The sequence below is a fragment of the Toxorhynchites rutilus genome, chromosome 2 (genome assembly GCF_029784135.1).
Source record: "Toxorhynchites rutilus septentrionalis strain SRP chromosome 2, ASM2978413v1, whole genome shotgun sequence".
Classification (NCBI taxonomy): domain Eukaryota; kingdom Metazoa; phylum Arthropoda; class Insecta; order Diptera; family Culicidae; genus Toxorhynchites; species Toxorhynchites rutilus.
The window spans coordinates 158,334,164-158,356,179 of NC_073745.1; the positions used below are offsets into that span (position 1 = coordinate 158,334,164).

General features: G+C 42.5%; 1 protein-coding gene across 3 annotated transcripts in view; it reads left to right on the forward strand.

The window, feature by feature from the left end:
- The window catches only part of LOC129765441 (optomotor-blind protein), a 296,805-nt gene extending 291,789 nt beyond the window's left edge, over positions 1 to 5,016 (forward strand). For all 3 annotated transcript variants that reach the window (XM_055765767.1, XM_055765769.1, XM_055765770.1), the window contains one exon: positions 14 to 5,016. In XM_055765767.1, the coding sequence (XP_055621742.1) occupies positions 14 to 843 (830 nt within the window). In that variant the 3' untranslated portion in view covers positions 844 to 5,016. The remainder of the gene's footprint in view (positions 1 to 13) is intronic.
- The last annotated feature ends 17,000 nt before the right edge of the window (positions 5,017 to 22,016 follow it).

Genomic DNA, 22,016 nt, shown 5'->3' on the forward strand with positions numbered 1-22,016 from the left:
TCTCTCAATTTAGGGTGGTTTAACTTTGAAGACGTACAGCGGGCGGAGGAGGCAATGAGACGACGACTTCAGTCGGATGAGAACGAGCGTGACGGAAGTGATTCCAACTGCTCGGACAGTGTTTCAGGAAGCACAGGTGCCTTTCGTCCGACCTCGGGCAGTCCCAAGGAATCATCGAGCAGCGCTGGAACGTCGTATCCCTCGCCGAACATCTCCGTAGGACCACCAATCCATCCACCTCCACACTTGTTACCGTACTTGTACCCACCCGGATTGTACCCCCCGCATCATCTCCAACTGCTGCACAATCAAGCCGCGGCAGCAGCAATGGGTCCGGGTCTCCTCTTTAACGCTCAGCTTGCCCTGGCGGCACAGCATCCAGCCTTTTTTGGTCACTACTCGGGCCACTCACCATCCTCGCCACTGCAGAGTCTGAAAGCACACCGATTCTCGCCGTACAGCTTACCAGGCTCCGGCCTCGGATCAGCATTTGATGCCGTAACGCCCGGTTCCAACTCCGGTGGTCATCGGAGTCTCAGCAGTAGTCCTCATCCACGAGCTGCCTCAAATTCACCGCCTACCAGGCCAATATCAGTATCACCAACACCCACCCAGAATCCAATGTCCCCTGGTTCCACTGATGCAGGTACTACCACTACCTCTAGTAACTCAGCGGTCCCTCCCCTCCAGCCACCCGCATCGATGGTCACAAGTATGCCTTCCAACTCACCCTCGGAGTTGAAGAGCATAGAAAAAATGGTGAACGGGTTAGAAGTGCAACACAACATCAACGGTAGCGTGGAAAACAGCAAAATCCAACACCCCGGTAGCCACGACCAGTGACGACTCATGGACAGTCCGGCGAGCGACGTTCTCAGTAATACCAACACGAAGCTCGACCAGGGCATGTGACAGTTGGCAATAAGTTCCAGCAAGATATTCAACGGCATGTGAATCTCTTGCACCCAATTTCCTGAGCCCTGCATTCGGTGGCTGAGCTTTTCTTCAGAGAGAGAGTGGTCATTTTGAATGGAGTATGCTAGCAGAGAACCTGTTTTAGAAGAATTACTGTGCAAATATTTAGGGACTTGTGGTCGAAAATGGAATGGGAATGGAAGCGAAAACAAATCCTCAAGTTTTTGTGTAAAGTTAGTTAAATCAAACTCTAGGAGAACTTTAAATTTTGCATTATTTTAAGCAGTTCAATTTTAAACCGCAAAGCATTTTGATCGGATTCAAAAGCACAGCAGGTGTGTGTGTGTGTACAAACGAAGAAGCTGGACACTCGGTAAGCGAGGAGCATCCCAGTGAAACAAACCAGAGAGAGAGAAATAAAATTGGGAGGAAACAATAATCTATCGGGAAACCCATTGATGGGTTTCGCGCGTTTCACAGGGCAGGAAAATAGAAACAAAATACTTACCAAAGAGTCGATTAACACTATTGTAATTTTGCTCGCCACAAAAGAACAGATGGACTTGATTTAACAACCATGATGGTCGTTTTAGAACGCAAGCTGACCCGGAAAGGGAGGGCGGCGTCGTTAACACATTGTTTCTGGTGTGAAATGCGGGAATGATCTGCCTCCATATAGGGTTGAGACTGCGGGCGTGAGCAATGGTCACAATTGAAGCTGGATTCATTCAGAACCCATCCGAAATCACAAAACAAGTTGTATCTCGGAATTGGTTAAAGGTACGGAAAATGTTTTTATATCAAACTGCATTGTTTTTTTTTCGGAAAAAATATTGAATTTTTCCGTTACAGTCTTGATGAAATTTGGTACTTTTCATCGAATACTCTCCATCTATAATTAGACTCTCTATTGGTCAACCTCAGCGACCATTTTATTAGACGATCTCTCCATGTCTCCAGAATCCCGAGTCACTTTGGCACACTTATTCAATTTCCTTTTGACAATTGCCCAATATTTTCCGGATAGGAATATCTCAAACACGTCTTTCAGCAGTCGTTACTATTCAACCAGCTTTTATCTATATAAATTGCAATGGGAGGCCAAATGTGTTGGTAAGCGGAAACCCCGAGGAAGGAATAGTCCGATTTGAGCCGTCTTTATTTGGTTGTGTCACGTCTCTTCCCGTAGATCAATATAGCGGGGAGAAAAATCGGAAAACTATCGGAAAACTCTGAAGGAAGATCAGAGAAATAGGAAAATTGAATTCCCATACGTTTTACAATTACATCAGGATAAGAGTTGTTAATCTATTCGGTGTTTACGCTATCTTAATTGATCTTTGTTTGAAAGTGGAGATGGATTTTCAGGCGAAATGACGCACTCCTCTATCTATATAAACAAAAATGGAAGGCCAAATGTGTTGGAAGGCAGAAAACACAAGGAAGGAATATCCCGATTTGAGAAATCGGCTCGCAAACGGATCGTAGAAATCGGCTCGCAAACGTTTGTGAGAAAACGTGAATGTTCGAAGGAATTCATATCAAAAAATCAATTTTGCGTTACCAGCGTTATCTTTTGTCTACGTTATTTTCCCTTACATTCTAGTATGCGCTTCCCTGGAGAAACCTTTTCTCCAACCTCATATCTGTTCCTCGAATTCAATGTTTCATCTGCAATAATTCAATAATAAATTCCAATTCATAATTCATACTACTACATACATACTACTTTCCTCACGCCTATTCCAATATCCTTCTAATCCTTCTTATACACATATTATCCACTATTAATAATTTTTACTTCTATTATTCACTCTACAATCATCACTTTTTCGTTTAGCATGTTTGTGCGTTATGTAACATTATGATCCCGTCTCACTCTAGCTGGATGACAGTTTCCAGCTGAATAGGGCTCCCGGGACTCACCAATTCACCTGTCAGTGTTGCCATCTGTTGTACGGTGGGTTCCACAATATTTCTCCTTCCATGTAGTCGCGGGACAGCCCAGATTCTTCTGTAGTAGCCCCTTCGCCAATATCCAATATCCACCGCTGGTCGCTTTATTATTCCGCCGGCCGTTCTGACTTCCGCTTTGCGTACCTGACCGTCCTTTCCTTCGGTAACATTGATGATTCTTCCTCTCATTCATACATTTCGCCTGTTCTCATCAATCACTAAGACCAGGTCTCCTACATCCAATGACTTAACTGGTTGACACCACTTCGTGGAACTGGAATTGGAACTTCCTGGCAAATTTATTAGCGAAAACGAACTTGAATTTGCTGGGGGCATCTCCTCTGGCAGTGACCTTGAAGAACTTCAGGCATGGAAGCTGTCCAAAATCCATCTTCACGTACGTTTCAACGGTTTTGACGTTTGCATTCGTCCTTCGTCAAACCTCGTTGTACAACTTTTGAGCGCGTCTTTTGGCCACCAGATTTTGTTTCAGCTTCCTGTTTGATTGTTTGCAGACTCGTAAATTACGATAACTTTCTCGCATATGGATTTTCCGGATGGTATTTTGGTTATAGTTGTGTTTTTGGCAATGTCGTAGTCCGAGAGTCCCGGGTTTGCCTTAACTATTCTCAATGCCTTCAACCTTCAACCTTTCCGATCGTAAGCTCTACTACGAAGTCCTCTGATCCTTCCGAACAACAGTTTTACGTTCACGGAAACGTTTCAGCACATCATAAACAGTCGATTTATTTAGTCGATTTCACGATTTTAGTACCTGACCGGATTTCTAATGCTGGTGTTCAAAATTAAATTTCTTCTCTCGGCTTCCATCCCGCACAACTTTTTCAAAACAAAATGGATCAACGTGAATATCGATCGTCGGAAGATACAGGTTCTTCAAACAATTTGCTGTCAAAAGATTTGAGAAACGCATACTACGCCTACTGCTATAAAATGAACAGTGTTTTCGGATTCTAACAGAATCAAATCATAGCTTCGTTTCTTGAATAAAATTACCTTACCTATCAGACGACAACCGGGGTAACCCATGCTGTATCAAGAAGTCGTCCCCATTCAAGTCGGTTTTGGGCTGTTTGTCGTCGAGATCCCAGGTGTCTCAGCATTCGCAAGTCACTTGCGATATAGTCGAGTCATTTGCGCGCTTTGCTCTTTTTTTTCTTGGTGCCGGAGGGGTTGCTGAAAAGAAGTTCTATAATCGGATTGTCGTCCGGTTATCGGCTTGCACTCGGCGTAGTATCGGCATATATAGTCCGCAATACTTTTCGCTCAAAGTCTCCGAGTGTGTGGAGATCCTCAACGAGCAACGTTTCAAGCCCATAGACACCCACCGATCTAAATAGTGTTTTGTACAGCTTGGTCAACTTCGTGTGGCGGCATACCCGATTCGATCTCAGGGTCTTCCAGAGTGAATAGTAGACATGATTAACACCTTGAATGCGTCTACCCGATCCTCCTGCTGGCGCTTCTTTCGTCGTGGACATGTCGTTTCATGCCCGTCTGTGTTTGGTCAAGCACCACCGCTGTCTCGCATTCCCCATCATACCAGGCGTTTCTGCCGAACGGTCCCTCCACTCCTAGTGCATTCGCCGCGGATTCTCTTATTGCTGTGCGAATTCGGTACCAACTATCTTCAAGAGATTCGGTACCAAGATGTGCCTTACACCTCTACCATGGAAAAAGCTACGCCGAGTTGTTGCGCGTAATCTTCCGCAACTTGGGGGTTCCGTAGTTGCTTGATGTCAAACCGTTGGGATCGGTTCTGTCGCATCTGATAAACAGTCGACAGTTTTGAGAGCATACAAACCGCTACAACTTGTGGTCCGAGCCGACATCCGCGCCGTCAATGAGAACGTGATCAATTTGGTTTGCCATTAGTTGATCAGGTGATCTCCATGTTGCTTTATGGGTGTACCTGCGGGAAAATAAGGTACTTCAAACTACCAATCCTCGAGAACTGCAAAGCTTGTACATCGTTGGCCGTTGTCGTTCGCTTCGGTATGCGATCACCGGTTTATACATGTCTTCCGATCTTAGCCTTCATATCCCCGATGACAATCTCGATGTCTCTCCGCGAAGAACTGTCGTTCACATACTGCAGCTGGCCGTAGAAAGCTTCCTTCTCGACATCTTCATGCGGGCAGTGCATATTGATGATATTTACGGCCTTTCATTGTCAATGCACACATCCTGTCTCTGATCGACTGCCACCTAATCACACGACTTTGCATCTTGCTAAACATAATAAGGCCGGTATCCTGGTCGTTTCTTGTTCTGCCGCTCTGATAGTATTGGTCCCTGTGACCATACATTCTTCGTACATTCTCTCCTATCCGGAAAGCCCCTGCTATGCTACGCTATCAAAGTCATTTGGCTCAGGCTGATTCAGTAGGATCATGTCGCCACCCAGGATATTTAGCGATCTACAGTTCCAAGTACCGACCTTCAATTGTCGTCCTTCTTTCGTTACCTAGGACGTTGCCGATTGTTCCGAGTACAGCTACTCCGCTGTGCAGCTCATTTAGCGTTAAACAGGACCCACAGCGCGGAGGCGAACTACTTTACTCCGTTCCGAATTAAAGAGATCAAATTGATGTTGGAAACAATATCTGATTCCTTCTTAACAGTTTTAAAAAATGCGGAGATCTAGCCACAACAAGTTGTTCGAAAGCACATCCCACAGAGTGACTATCATTTCTTTCAACACGACCTCATCCAAGCCTATTACTGAATTGCCTCTTACGGGATTACGTAACTCTAGGAGTCTTTCACTCCCTTTGCAGCATTTAAAGCCCACGCAGAATAAACTCCGACAACTGCAATAAATCCCTAACAGTTTCCATCATTCTCCTCGCCGCACTGAACGAAACAAATCTTGCCAGTGAATTTAACGACCAAACCCCCGAATAGTCAGCCAATGCAAGCAAATTCTATCCCAGTGTACATTATGTATAGTTATTATAGCTTATTTTACAATACAAAAACAAACACACACAAAATATTAACAACATATTGTGAACAAATAACAATTGATCTTTTTCTAATAAGCAAACAGAACCTAACATATAGCTAAAACTCGACAAAACAAAATAAACAAAAAAAAATCATACAATTTATGAAGTAAAACACAAAAAAGCACTATAGTAGAATTGAATAATTTTAAAGCTGAACAAGAAAGAAAGAAAAAGAATGAAAAAAAAGAATCACATCTTTTGCACGAAAAAAAAGAGGTGCAAAATGATAACGCAAGCAGGCCCGCAAATCAAACAAAACAAAACACAAGCTCGCTAAAAGCGAGCGTCACAATCACAATGGAAATGAGATACCGATCCCTTCTCGAAACATACCCACAATATCTTCCCACTTTGGATTCTGCTTACCACCAACTTCACTAAGTTATTTATTTTGTTTTAGCTTTAGCCGTTTACAAGTCGTTACAAAATGTACTAAAAACAACCACGGAGCGCCTCAATCCTTATGTTTTTTTTTTGTATAGTCTCATTTATATTTTCTCGCTTTCGTACAGTGTCCTCAGTTCTAGTGTGTGATAAGTGGAACACAAAACTAATCGCAGGAATATATACTATACTAGTGTAGATAGAGCAGCAATCCATCGGATAATTCAGAGGAGTATGATTTTAATTATGCTAACTGAACCAAAAGTGTGATAATTTATTGAGTAATAGTTTTCATTTTATTAAACAACCTTCATCCGAAGAGACTAAACGACTCCCAGGAAAGCGATCCTTCAGTTTTATGTTACAGGCAATACTATGATTAGAGATTGTTTCTAGCTAACTCATACCTGTGGTTTAGGCAAAATCCCGAACCAACTCAACCCAAGCTAAGCCAATCATGCATATAACAGAATCGGAGAATCGTGGTAAGTGCTGTCTTACATTGCGACATTTACAACAAAACACAACAAGAAATCAAGAACAAAAGCTAGACTATTTTTGTAAGTCATAAAAGAGCAATAATTGAAAAGTAAATATATGAAAAATATTTTAAGAAATAAATTAAAAATATTATGATTAAAAATTACCCCAAATGTTTCTTTTGTTTACATCCGAAAACAAGCGGCATGATTAACGACCCGCTGCCACCGATCCTCGCCGACCCCAGGGTGGTATTCCGTACTCCGACGCTGTCGGTCATCAAAATTCGTAGAAAAACTAGCAATAAACGGCGGCGCTTATCTCGACGATCCATCAAACTAATTTCCTTTATAAACAACAAAATGCCTATCAAATGACTGCAGTCGTCTTCTTTTACCGAATTAGGTCCGGGTGTCCTCTGCTTCTCCATTATATGTATTATCCCATCGGCTGACTCTCTCTCTCTCTCTCTCTCTCTCTCTCTCGCTTGTTTCCGTTCACAAGCGAGTTCGTTATTCCTCCCTGCTTCGCGGGGAATCTTTCGGAAAGGACGAAAATTAAAACAACACCAGTTCGAGGGGACACACCTGATCGATGCAGCAGAACGCGCCTTATAGAGTGTCTGAGCATGAACTCTGCATGAGAACAAACCTGCCTTCACCTATTACCTCTGTCAGCTGACACAGTTTTAATCGTCTGGAATTCGACGCGAGACAGAAACGATCGCGTAGCAGGATACGGACAGTGTGCTAATGAAGTTTCGGGACTGGTAGTGAGAATAATTTTTTAAACCGGATATTCCAATATTTGTTGTTGTTTTATCAAAAATTGTTAATTGTTATTGCTTTCAGTTTCAAAACACATTTTTTGATTTAATAGTGATTCAAATGCGTGATTATGCTCGATCGATCGAATACTTTGTATCGAATGACACAAATGCCTTCAACAAAGTTGCCTCATTTTATTTTATGAAAAAAGAAGAAAAGTTCCAGGGTTCCAAACGAGGTGAAAACGGCGGATTTGTTTTGTTTTTTGACACAGACGCGATTTCTAACCAGATATTGAGGCACGATCATTAACTTGCGATTAGTTCATATTTTGTTAAATGACGAACGAACAAAAAATGCGACAGATTTTTCTTCATCTCGTTCGTTTTATTTTATTAAGGCTCAATTGCCTTCTCAACTGAAACACGGACGGATGTAATTGTGTACAAGTTTATCGTAACGATGTGGTATATGATAAATTACACAATATCGACTTTTCAGTGAGAACATATTCCATTTTGTCCCAACGTTCAGTCGGACTGGCAAGCGAAAGACAACTTCCACTGTTGTGTTATTAAGGAGGATCTCTGTCTGGATGGTCGAAAATAAATGGATTTTTGTGATTTTTTTTTTATGTTAGAAATAAAGTGAAATGTTCGGATGATTTGGTTATTGTTTAATGTATGTTTGAAGATGAATTTTTCATTTTTTAAGAATTCAAATGAAAATTTGGAAATTTAGCACAATACCTAAAGCTTTACATAGGGTTTAAAAAATTCGAAGAATTACGAAAATGGCGGCCATTTTTGTTAAACATGAGTTATTTTTCATGAAAAATCACTGTTTAATCGCAAAAACTCGATATCGAAAAACGGCTATGTAACGCTTTAGATAATTCATTTTTACACGCTAATAGAAAATTTGAGCCAAATCGGTCGAGTAGATCCTGAGATATCGATACCACCAGTTGAAAAAACATGGTTTCGAAAAAACGCGTTTAAAAATTCATGCAGCAATACTGTATCCCTTGAGGTGACCTCATACATTTGGCTGTAACTTTCCATAAAATATAATAAAATAACGAAAAACTTTCTTAGAACAGCATTTCTGAGGGCATTAGTTTCCCAAAAATGCAAAAAACAAAAATTCGATTTTTTCGACCTTTCAGACCGGGGTCCTCCCTTAATAAAGTGTGTTAACACATTGCGGACCGCTCACGAGATTTCTCGTGTTTCGCGTTTCATCTGTTACGGATGGATCACGAAATAACCCGTGTTTTCTACACTTGAAGGTTAAATCTTTGGTTTGCCAAGAATCTAATAAGACCAACCAATGGCTCGCCTTCGTCTTATCCACATCGAAGGAAACGATCTCATTCGTTCAAGTTGCACCAAAACGCATGGTCCTTAATGTGTTAATAAAGTGACGGGTGGCCACCCTGAGTCATGCTCTGAATGAGGCAAGAACGGAAGTCTTGCAACTCAACAGTTGGGGTATCACGGCTCACATGCTCCACTTTGTGAAGGGCTTCTTGAGCCTTCGTTCTTTCCGAGTAATGATTGTGAACGAAAAATAGAGGGAATTCACCAAGGAAACTGGAGATCCTCAAGACTCCGTACTAGCCGTGACATTGTTCCTCATAAAAATGAACAGCATCTTCGAGAACCTAGCAAGGGGCATCCGTATCTTCGTAAACGCGGATGATGTGATGCTAATGGTAGTGGGTGCCTCTGTCAAGCTGGTCAGGAAAAAACTCACCCAATCCGTTTCTTGGGTAGCTAAATGGGCCTCCTCAGCGGGATTCCAGTTATCACCTACTAAAAGCGAGTATACCCACATTTGTAGTCGATGAAAACGTATTCCAAGACGAAAAACTATACGGATCCTCGGAGTCACCATCGACCGGAAGCTGTCTATCAACCAACACTGCGATGGTGTCAAGAGGTCTGCCTCAGTCGCATTAACCTCCTCAAATGTAGTGCTGGCCGGCACGGTAACGCCAACCGGGACGTAAGAATGAATGTATGTAACGCCATTGTGAACTCTCGCCTCACATACGGACTGGAACTCACTATACTAGGCACCCGGACCCTACTAGATAAATTCGCCCCGACATACCATCGTGCTATTCGAACCACATCCGGTCTCCTTCCGTCCACTCCCGCGGATGCAGCCTGCGCCGAGAGTGGAAAGCTCCCATTTCGTTTTTACATCAAAAACAAATTTGCCATTGAGCGATCGGTTTCGCCAACCGGACAGCAGGCTTTCTCCTCGTCAAAGCCAACCACCTTCTCTGTGAAACGATTGACCTGGAGCTCCCACCTATCTCCAAAATCCACTGGTGCGGAACTAGGAATTGGAATCGATCACCAATGAAAATAGATCTGACAGTGAATAGCAAACACAAAGCAAGTTCGAACCCCACACCCATCCGCAAAACCGTCGTGGAGCTACTGTGGCCTAAGTACCCAAATCGCACCGTTCGATACTCGGATGGATCACTTGCGCTAGAGAGAGTAGGAATAGGTATATCGGGCCCCGACCTCAACGCCTGTTACCGCCTCCCAGACGCGTGTAATATTTTCTCAGCAGAGACGGCATATATCGCCGCGACACACCAATCAAACCATCCCATTGCCGTGTTAACTGACTCAGCCAGCGTTGTCGCCGCAATGGAGTCGGAGAGGCAGAGGCATCATTGGATACAACAAATATTCGAGGATGCCCGACCGGATACTGCTTTCGTGTGGATCCCGGTCCGGTATACTCGGGAACAAACAGACGACCTCGCTGGGTCTGGTCGACTGATGAAGTTCTACACCAAAAGGGTACCGGCAGATGACATCAAAACATGGACTACCGAAATGCTCAAAGATAGGTTGGCTAGAGAATGGTACACAACCGGACAGGACAACTCACGTGAGTATTTTATGCGTAAAATATAGGCCGATATTAAAAAATGGGAAGGCCCTAGAGGTCACCGAGATCAACAGGTGGTCTCCAGATTGCGAACGGGTCATACAGCCTTCGCTTACAATAAGGGTAGATGGGAATTTAAGAGGCAGTGTGACATGTGCCATGCCCACCAAACAGTGTAACACGTACTTATCCACTGTCCCCAGTACGAAAATTCGAGGACAACTTATCACATCCTTGGAAGCATCAGGGGCGCCTTGGAGACGATGTCATGACAATCACCAAAGTGATCATATTCATGAAGGACATCGAGCTGTATAACAAAATATAACCAAGGAACAGTAACGACAAGGATAAATCACCACTGACCAGGAAATCGGAAACGGAGACCAGACAAATGAACTTAACAACGAAACCATTGAAGACTAGGCAACCCACATGGACACGGACATGGAATGAACAACAACTGCATAGCCAAGCATAGACCAAGTACGGACAAGGACAATGAAAGCTGAAACTGAATAAACGAAACAAGGAAATCTAGGACTCAAAGTCCCCAACACTTGGGCGGCTACCCGAGCCCCCAGGCGTAGGGTGTAATAATACAAGGGGATCATATCTCTCGCCACTTGGATGAGCCCCTTAAGGACCCTTCCTCGTACTTCACAGAGACGAACCAGCCTACGGCTAAAAGTTACTTAAATAGAGACAAAAAAATTAATAATGTTCATTCAAATATATATATTGTTATTGAATCAAAATATTCAACTTTCAATCGAGTGTTTGACAATCGATATTGAAAGCTTCGCTGTGAACATTTAAAAATCATATCTTTATAATTTATGAATAACCTAGTATAGTTATAGGTTTTGTTAGTCGAAATTTCATAACTCGAGAACATAAGCATCTAAAATTAACAATTTTGGAAAAAATATCCGAAATGGTCCTACTGCTTAGAAAAATCGTCAATCGCTGCACGGATTATTCTTAGTGGAATTTCGTGGGCTGCCTTCTTGAAAGAATTTATCAACGATTGCAAATATCGATGAGAACGTGTACAGGCACACTTATCCAACTTGGTCCAATGTGAATAATCCAATGGATTGAAGTCTGGGTTACCGGATGATCATTCATTTGCGGAAGTCTGGTAGGATCGCTGCTTTTTTCACTTTTTTAGGAGTTTTTTTTTTTGCATCGTAAAAATAGTATTTGGAATGTACTCGGTATCAATCTGTACATCAGTAAATGGCTCAAACATATTCTGTACGCATCAAGCTACAAATCTTTGCGTAAAAGACGACTTATGCTACGCTTAGAAACGTTCATTTCAACTGATAGACACATTTGTTTGCGTCGCACGCGTTCAGGAACGGCATGAATGACATTGCTACATCAGCTGTTTTTTGTACCATTGTTTTGTACAGAACACGAATCATTCATTGATAGCAACCAGTTTGAGCAGCTCGTCGATCTGTTTCGTTGTCATCCCGCAATTATATAACGTGACAGTTGCTACACGCTCCTCGTACCAACCGAACACACTACACAACCACGGTTACCACTTTTTTCATTTCAAATTTATCTGCTGGAAGCAGAGGAAATAATCGCGATTTCACTGACAGAACTTATGACTATACTAGGTATGTGTTTCGAGTAGAAAAAATTGGTCATCTCGTCGATAGATATTATACTAAATTTCATGAACACGATAACATACAATCTATTTCTCTTAGGCCTTACATAGAAAGGATTCCCAGTATTTTTTACGGATTGTGCTCCTAAATAGTTACCAGCATAAGAAATGTATCATATTATATACTATGTGCTATACGATTTATTTGAAAACACATGCATCAAACTATGGTTGCTTTCTAATAGAGATCAGTTCGTGATTTTAAAACATTTATTGGCCTTGCTGAAAGATACGATATATCTGCTACTGTAGTTAGAATTCTTCAACAAAAAAGGGAAGAAGTATTTTTGGCTAATGAGGTGTAAAGTATTCTCAGAGGCTGCATGATTTAGGTAAAATACAGGAGCCTAATTTCGGTGGAAGTGTGGGAAATATTTACGATACTACGTCAAAGTATATTGAAAAATGAAAGGCTAGTTTAGGATATGCTCAAAAGTATAAATGTATTCTATTAAGGTCCAATTCTGAATGTGCTGAGATTTCAGTGGCATTAGTAAAAAATATTCTGTTTAGATAGGTGAAAACACTTTGTTTCATGAGCGAACAATGAATAAAGGAATTATAATTGAATAATTAAAAATATAGAACAATAAATCGGTGCCATTTGCACCCAAACATTTGCGAGTTGCGTAAATTCGTGAAGCTTGCTGATCATATTTTGTGGCTGCTTGGTAGTGCCGCAGCAGTTTTCTAAGATGAACAAGGTATCATTTTGTCTCATATACCGAGCATTCTCAAATTCCGAGCGCTTTATTTCTAAATGTAAATTTACCAAACTTTTATGTCATAAATAATTGAATAATGAAAACCCTGACATTTTTTGAAGCATATACATTTTGACATCATCTAGAGGTATCGATACAGTCTATAATTTATAATATTGAACATTTGCAAAAAAATGACTGTCAAAACCAATGACAAAAAAAAAAAAAAAAATATATATATATATATATATATATATATATATATATATATATATATATATATAATTGAATGTACAAAAGCAATGTTGTTTTACGTTATTATTGATTGTAGCCGTTTTTTATTGTTTTCATAGCATAGATTGGAGGGCGCTATCTTTTTTAATATTTTTTCTGGAAAGCTGAGGATTTTTTACATCACATATATCGATATCAGAGCTGCTATTTTTTCGTTTGGCCCACAACGGGGGAGGGTCTGCATAACTTGATAACTAATCAGACTAATGGAACCAAATTTGGTATGTAGAGGTTTGAGGGAGTGATAAATATTTTTATAGATGTTCGGATTCTTCCTCTCTCAGGAAGGAGAGACCATACAAATACAACACAAATTTCTGCATGAGTAAGCATGTATGTGGAGCCAAATTTTGCATGTGAGGGTTTTTGGGTACTCGAAATGTTTCTGGGGACCCCATAAAAATATTACACATATTTCAACCAACCATATTCCAACCAAAGGTGACAATTGATTATTTTTCGGAAAACTATGATGGAAAATGGGAAGATTCGGAAAATTGAATTCCCATATGTTCTACAATTACGACGTGACAAGAGTTGTTAGTCCATTTGATGTTTGCGCTAGCGAAATTGATCTTTTCTCGAAGGTGGAAATGGGTTTCCAGGTGAAAAACCGCACTCCTATATCATCTATCTATATAACTAAAAACGGATTAGTTATTGAATTGATTTGATTAGTGACTTGTTAGATTTGATTTGATTACTGACTTGTTAGAAATATTATTAAAATTAAATTATTAATCAAAATTAACCAGTAATAAATTATGATGGACGAATAATAAATTTTTAGCAGTTGATCGTAACAACCAATCACGCTTTGCTTCGTACACTTCATTCAGCATATTGCTTAGCTTAACGTGATTACGATCGATTTGAAATATTTTCACATACCAGTCAATTTCGTTAGCTTTCCGAGGGTAAATTTCCGAAGGTAAGCACATCTTTTTGCTAATACCTAGTTTTATAGATTATTTAATGGAAATAGCATGAAGGTTCTTTCGTATATATCCGATAATATTAATTCACCTGAAAATCTCAAAATGAATGCCGTGAAGAAAAAAGCAACGTTATCATCACTTTTTCTGGAATCGGATCTGGATCTTCCTGGATGTCTGAACCTGAGAATAAAAAAATAGAAAATTAACTATTCTATTGAATAAAATAAAAATTATATACAATACCAGTTTTTCCATTTACACCGCAACATTTTTTTTTTTCCACTTCACTTCAATTTTTTGCGCGCCAAAAATCACCGTAACACTGTTGAAGCAAAATGACGAATGACAAAGCAAAACCCACTGACAAAATACATGCAGACCAATGTGTTTACGAAATGGATATATATTAGTCTGTCAAAAAAGTCCTGCGGATTTTTTTTTGAATTTTCATTTGTTCATAAAATTAGTTACAATTATCTGTTTTAAGTTAAATATGCGCCGTTTTGTTCGATGACTTGTTCCCAACGAGATGCCAACTTCATAATACCCCTGTTATAGAAGCTCGCTTCCTTATTGGCAAAAAACTCGGATAGCCAATTTTCACAGGCCTCTTTTGTGGCTAACTTCTGACTACCTAGCTCGTTCGCCATGGACAAAAACAGGTGGTAGTCACTTGGTGCAAGGTCCGGACTATACGGCAAAAGAACCTCCCATCCGAGCTCCCGGAGCTTCTAGCGCGTCACCAAAGAAGTGTTTGGCCTGGCGTTGTCCTGATGGAAGACAATGCGGCCTCTGTTTATCAAAGATGGCCTCTTCCTCATGAGTGCTACCTTCAAGCGGTCCAGTTGTTGGCAGTACAGGTCCGAATTGAGCGTTTGGCCATAGGGAAGCAGCTCATAATAGATTATTCCTTGACAATCCCACCACAGCAGTACCTTCCTGGCCGTTAATGAGGGCTTGGCCACCGTCTGAGCCGCTTCAGCGGGCTTCGACCACGACCGTTTGCGCTTCACGTTGTCGTAAGTGACCCACTTCATCGCCAGTCACCATCCGCTTCAGAAACGGGTCGATTTTGTTGCGATTCAGCAGCGATTCACATGCGTCGATACGGTCAAAGATGTTTTTTTGCGTCAACGTGTGTGGCACCCATACATTGAGCTTCTTTGTGAATCCAAGCTTCTTCAAATGGTTAATAACGGTTTGATGACTTATTTCCAGCTCTTGGCCAATGCTACGGCTGCTACTATGCCGGTCTTTTTCGGCTAATTCAGCGATTTTGTCGCAATTTTCGACGACAGGCCTTCCGGAGCGTGGCGCATCTTCGACGACCTCTACACCAAAACGAAAACGTTGAAACCATCGTTGTGCGGTGGAAATGGAAACTGTATCGGGTCCATAAACTGCACAAATTTTATTGGCAGCTTGAGACGCATTTTTGCCTTTGTCATGGTAGTACTGTAAAATATGTCGGATTTTCTCTTTATTTTGCTCCATATTTGCGACACTATAACTCACGAACGACTTAACCAAACAAAACACTGTCAAGGACTATATTATAGCGCACCTTTCCAACAAGCTATAGTATGACTCGATACAATGAATACAACTAGAACTACGCGCTTACAACGACACCTCGCGGAAATACCGCAGGACTTTTTTGACAGCCTAATATAATACAATATCGCCAAAATAACTTAAAAAATGGTTGGGTTATATATATGATATAACCGCAAGGTTCACGAGGGACTACCGTTGGCTTAGCAATCATTTGTTTGTATTGATTAAATTAAAAACACCATGTAATGTAAGGCACCTTGGTTTTGATGGCTGTGTTAGGGAACACATGTCGGTGGGAACAAAAGATCCCCCAACTTACATGTATTTGCCATGCCAATTTCTCCAGGGACATTGGTTTTGATGGACATTTATTAATCGTGGCCGATGCGCATATTTCCTATCAATTGTTCTATATATCAAAAGATGATCTACAAGGAAATGTCGATTTCTGAACATTCGTAATGTTTCATTTTTTCCTGCATGTTCTGTGTTTAGATTTTTATTCTACTTTATTCTATTTGCGGAGAACTATAGCGATAGGTTTTTACAATCTTCTCTTGATCCCAATTTCTTATCAATGAGGAAGTTTTGCAATGAGAGAAAAAGGTGGTAATCGCTTGGTTCCAGATCCGGACTATATGGTGGATGCATTCAAACATCCCAATCAACTTCCGGAGTTGTGTGGCCTTACGTTGTCCTGGCGGATCACCACAACTCCTCTCTGAACGTTTCTGGCCAATCACTAGCTTCAATCGGTCCATTTGTTGGCTATAGAGATCTAAATTTAGTGTATTACTAAAAAATCTTTTAAAAAATTTAAAAAATAAATTGCATGATTTTAACTTTTACGGTGTCGGCACCATTAACATCATTCACAATTTCAGCGGCCTGGCTGCAGAGGAAAAGTGTAAATTGTACCGTATTTTATCTTTGTTGACTTCTATTGTTAAGGCCCTTTAACTCACAACTGAATGGAACAAACAAAAATATATTTTTAGTGTGAAATGTCCTTTACAACGAGCCTGACTTTGAAATTGTATGATCCATTACGCGAGATATTGATCACTAAAACCAGACACCGGGGAAATAATAGATTACTTTTTCCCCAGCTTAATACATTGCACATATCAATAGTTACAAAATTCTCTTAATCCACATTATCAGATAGAGAAAAAAAGCTTCTACAATAGGATTTATCACTCATCCTAACCATCTGCTAACGTTATATTCAATGAAACGAACAACACCGGTTATACACGGAAGATTTCCAAATATTGAATAATTCATGTTTACTGTGAGAGTTATGATACGAGTACAGGTAGTATCAATCGTACACAAAGCCATCAATCTATCAGCCGTTTTGTAATTGAATTTATGAGATATCGCTACGCTTCTCGAAGGGCTAATCGGGCAATCATTTGCTACACTGTTCGGATCAATTAATTTACATAGGGAAGCATAGGAGGTGAGACGAACATTTTAAGAAGAACTACGTTTGTGTCATTGGAAACTTGTGTTTTCCAAAATCTGAAATACATTTTATTTACAGTTTAATTTACAATTTTTGAAACTATTTCAATGTTTTTTTTTCAATGGAATAAAACGTATTTTTACAAAATGGAATGTCGACAGGTGTAAAATAATGTAGTGTAATACGTGATGTGGGAAAGATTATCGCTCACGAGGGGCAACATCTTATCATCACTCCCTTGTCATGTCTATGTTATGCATCGTCTATGCCCAGACGTGTAAAAAGTCTTACACGAAATGGAAAATATATTACCGACGAAATTACTTCTTAAGAGAAAATTACTCAACAATGCCTCGTTGCCAAACTGGCATTTTACACACATTTATCTGCAAATGAAATGTAAAAATAGAGATAGAAAAAAAGCGGACACAAGTTGAATGCTTTCTCGTGCAACCGCTCCATTGCCTTATAATTTTCTTATCTGGAATAAAATAAATGATACCTTCACAAATATGTTCGTCATATACACATTAGCAGCTATCCGTCTCAACCCGTTATTGCAATATTTTTAACAAGTCACAACGTTTCACGCACAAACTGATCTATCTGATTGATTTACTCACTCCAACGTCGCTTTGACAACGACTTAGTACTTAGGAAACGAACCACAAATAATGCTTCCAAAATCCATAATTTATAAAACACAAAAATTGCAGTCATACACAGAATCTTGTTTATTTGCTTTCAGTTTTTTTATGTTTTTCTTCTGTTGACAAATCTTCAATGTTATATATCTTACTATAAATAAAATCGCTAAAAAATAAAGCGCGGTCGTCGTGAACAGTCGTAAACAGTCGTAAATGTTAGTATTCTTGACGTAAACACAAACATAGTGAGAGAGTGAGCAGTGAGCAGCAGCGATGCGTTTTTTGTGTGAGAGAGTGTGTGCGTCTGCGTGTGTTCGTTTGCGTGTACATTTGCGTGTATGTGTTTGTGTGTGCGTGTGTGTGTGTTTGCATGTACGTGTGCGTGTGCGTTTGTGGGAGTGTGTGTTTTGGTTAGTTGATTGGTTGATGTAATCAAATACAGTTTGAGAGAGTGTGAAGTCAGCAGCTGCGATGCGTTTTTTTTGTGTGTGAGACTGTGCGCGTCTGCGTGTGTACATGTGTTAATTTTTTTTGGCAGACTTATCTCACTTCTTAACTAGGCGAACCTAGCCAGAATTTTCACCTGCGGGCTTCTGAATGCCAAAGGGGGACTAGGCTCTGCGGAATGCACGTATCTGCATGCTCGTGCTGTTTCAGTCCTGACCGAGAAATTGTCGGACAATCGCGCAGGTGCTAAGGATGACCGACTTTTGGATGCCGGCCAATTCCTTCTCCATATTCAACACCTTTAGCGCTTCCAGAAGTGTCTTCGGGACAATTCCAGTTCCAGAGAGAACGACTGGAACAATTCTTGGGACCTCCCTTAGCCCCCACAGTTCCTTGAGCTCCACGGCCAATGGTCGGTACTTGCAGATTTTGCGACCATGGGTCTCCTCCAGATTCTGGTTCAGTGGAATAGCGACATCGATGATGGTGACTTTGCGGTCGCTCTTGTCGTAAACCATTATATCTGGCCGGTTGTGGTGGATCGAGAGGTCGGTCAGAACAGTGCGATCCCAGTACAGCTTGAAACGGTCATTTTCCAGGACAGGTGCAGGCAGGTACCGGTAGTTTGGTACGTTGTCTTCCAGTAGAGCACATTGGAGCGCCAGTTGTCGATGAACAATACGGGCCACGTTGTTGTGGCGCTCGGTGTAGGCTGCGTTGGCCAAAACGGGACAGCCTCCCATAATGTGCTCTATGTTTTCACCTGGTTGATGGCACATCCGGCAAATGTCATTAACGTCTTGATGCCAGACGTACCGCCTGCAGTTTCTCGTCGGCATTATCCTGTCCTGGATGGCTATCATGTCGGCTTCTACTACTGAAGAGAGTTCACCACGCGTTAGCCACAGATTAGATGCGGCCTTGTCGACGTGTGGCCGATCCAGTTGATGGGGGTGGGCACCATGCACTGCCTTCTGCTTCCAAGCTGCAATCTTCTCCTCCACTGTCTGCAGATTGCAGTTGAGTTGGTACTCCGCTTGCGCCAAGTGCAGAGCGCTGTATCCTCTGTCAGCGGCGCAGACAGCCCGGTATAGCGCGTTTTGGTTGGCGCGTTCTGCGAAGTACTCGCGCAGTTGTCGTACCTGGGCAACACACAGTGCAGATATGTCGACTATTCCAAGTCCCCCTTCTTTGCGTGGCAGTGAAACTCTCTCCAGTGCCGATTGAGGATGGTGCATTCCGGCCTCTTTGAATGCTTTCCTCATCCTCCTCTCAAGGTCCTCTAGGTTAGTTTTGCTCCATTTGACTACACCAAAACTGAAGGTCAGCAGGGGAACCGCGAATGTGTTGATCGCGCGTACCTTGTTCCCCGCGTTGAGGAAAGTCCTCAGGACACAGTTCACTCGACTCAAGAACTTGTCTCGCAGCATGTGTTAATTTTTTTTTGGCAGACTTATCTCACTTCTTAACTAGGCGAACCTAGCCAGAATTTTCACCTGCCCCCGGGCTTCTGAATGCCAAAGGGGGACTAGGCTCTGCGGAATGCACGTATCTGCATGCTCGTGCTGTTTCAGTCCTGACCGAGAAATTGTCGGACAATCGCGCAGGTGCTAAGGATGACCGACTTTTGGATGTCGGCCAATTCCTTCTCCATATTCAACACCTTTAGCGCTTCCAGAAGTGTCTTCGGGACAATTCCAGTTCCAGAGAGAACGACTGGAACAATTCTTGGGACCTCCCTTAGCCCCCACAGTTCCTTGAGCTCCACGGCCAATGGTCGGTACTTGCAGATTTTGCGACCGTGGGTCTCCTCCAGATTCTGGTTCAGTGGAATAGCGACATCGATGATGGTGACTTTGCGGTCGCTCTTGTCGTAAACCATTATATCTGGCCGGTTGTGGTGGATCGAGAGGTCGGTCAGAACAGTGCGATCCCAGTACAGCTTGAAACGGTCATTTTCCAGGACAGGTGCAGGCAGGTACCGGTAGTTTGGTACGTTGTCTTCCAGTAGAGCACATTGGAGCGCCAGTTGTCGATGAACAATACGGGCCACGTTGTTGTGGCGCTCGGTGTAGGCTGCGTTGGCCAAAACGGGACAGCCTCCCATAATGTGCTCTATGTTTTCACCTGGTTGATGACACATCCGGCAGATGTCATCAACGTCTTGATGCCAGACGTACCGCCTGCAGTTTCTCGTCGGCATTATCCTGTCCTGGATGGCTATCATGTCGGCTTCTACTACTGAAGAGAGTTCACCACGCGTTAGCCACAGATTAGATGCGGCCTTGTCGACGTGTGGCCGGTCCAGTTGATGGGGGTGGGCACCATGCACTGCCTTCTGCTTCCAAGCTGCAATCTTCTCCTCCACTGTCTGCAGATTGCAGTTGAGTTGGTACTCCGCTTGCGCCAAGTGCAGAGCGCTGTATCCTCTGTCGGCGGCGCAGACAGCCCGGTATAGCGCGTTTTGGTTGGCGCGTTCTGCGAAGTACTCGCGCAGTTGTCGTACCTGGGCAACACACAGTGCAGATATGTCGACTATTCCAAGTCCCCCTTCTTTGCGTGGCAGTGAAACTCTCTCCAGTGCCGATTGAGGATGGTGCATTCCGGCCTCTTTAAATGCTTTCCTCGTCCTCCTCTCAAGGTCCTCTAGGTCAGTTTTGCTCCATTTGACTACACCAAAACTGAAGGTCAGCAGGGGAACCGCGAATGTGTTGATCGCGCGTACCTTGTTCCCCGCGTTGAGGAAAGTCCTCAGGACACAGTTCACTCGACTCAAGAACTTGTCTCGCAGCTCCGTCTTGATGTCGGAGTGGCGAATCCCGGTGAGCTGTCGGAATCCAAGATATTTATAGGATTCGCCACGAACCATGTCTCTTATGAACTCGCCGTCATAGACCTCGTAACCTCCGGATTCGGTAAGCTGCCCTTTCAGCAGATGGACACAGCGGCACTTGTCGAGGCCGAACTCCATGCAAATGTACCTGCTTATGTCTTCGACAACCCGGATAGCTACACCTAGACGCTGACGTGAATCAGCGTAGACCTTGAGATCATCCATGTAGAAGGTATGGGTCACTTCTTCGTGGGCGCCGTCGCCATACCTTATTTTATAGCCATGACCGTTTCTATTGAGCGTCCTACTGAGGGGGTTCAATGCCAGACAAAACCAAAGCGGGCTGAAAGAGTCGCCTTGGAATATCCTCCTCTTTATCTGCAGCGTTCTAGACTGCAACACATTTTCTCCATCACTGAGGTGCAGAGACGTACTCCACTGCCTCATCGCATGCTGCAGGAACCTAACGACGAAGGGATCAATTTTGTAGAGCTCCAATACCCGGACGAGAAACGAGTGAGGTATGGAGTCATAAGCCTTCCTGTAATCGATATAGGCCATGCTTAGGTTCCGCTGGTTATAAACCGCCTGGCCGACTATGGCTGCGTCGATGATGGCCTGGTCTTTGCAGCCATGCGTATTTTTCCTGCATCCTTTCTGCTCTTCTGCGATGATGTGATGCTGTTCGCAGTGAGCAGAAACTTTGGCGGTAATTATGCTGCTCAGTATTTTGTACAGACTCGATAGGCACGTTATCGGTCTGTACTTTGATGGGTTCAATGTGTTGCTGTCTTTCGGGAGGAGGAAGGTGACGCCACGGGTGGCGAATTCAGGAAGGTTGTGTGGGTCACGTAGCACCTTGTTGAAGCACTCAGCTATCTTTGGATGTGCGACGGTCAGCTTCTTGTGCCAGAAGTTCTGAACACCATCGGGGCCCGGTGCTGCCCAGTTCCTCAGGTACCGCGAGGCTTCGCGGACATCG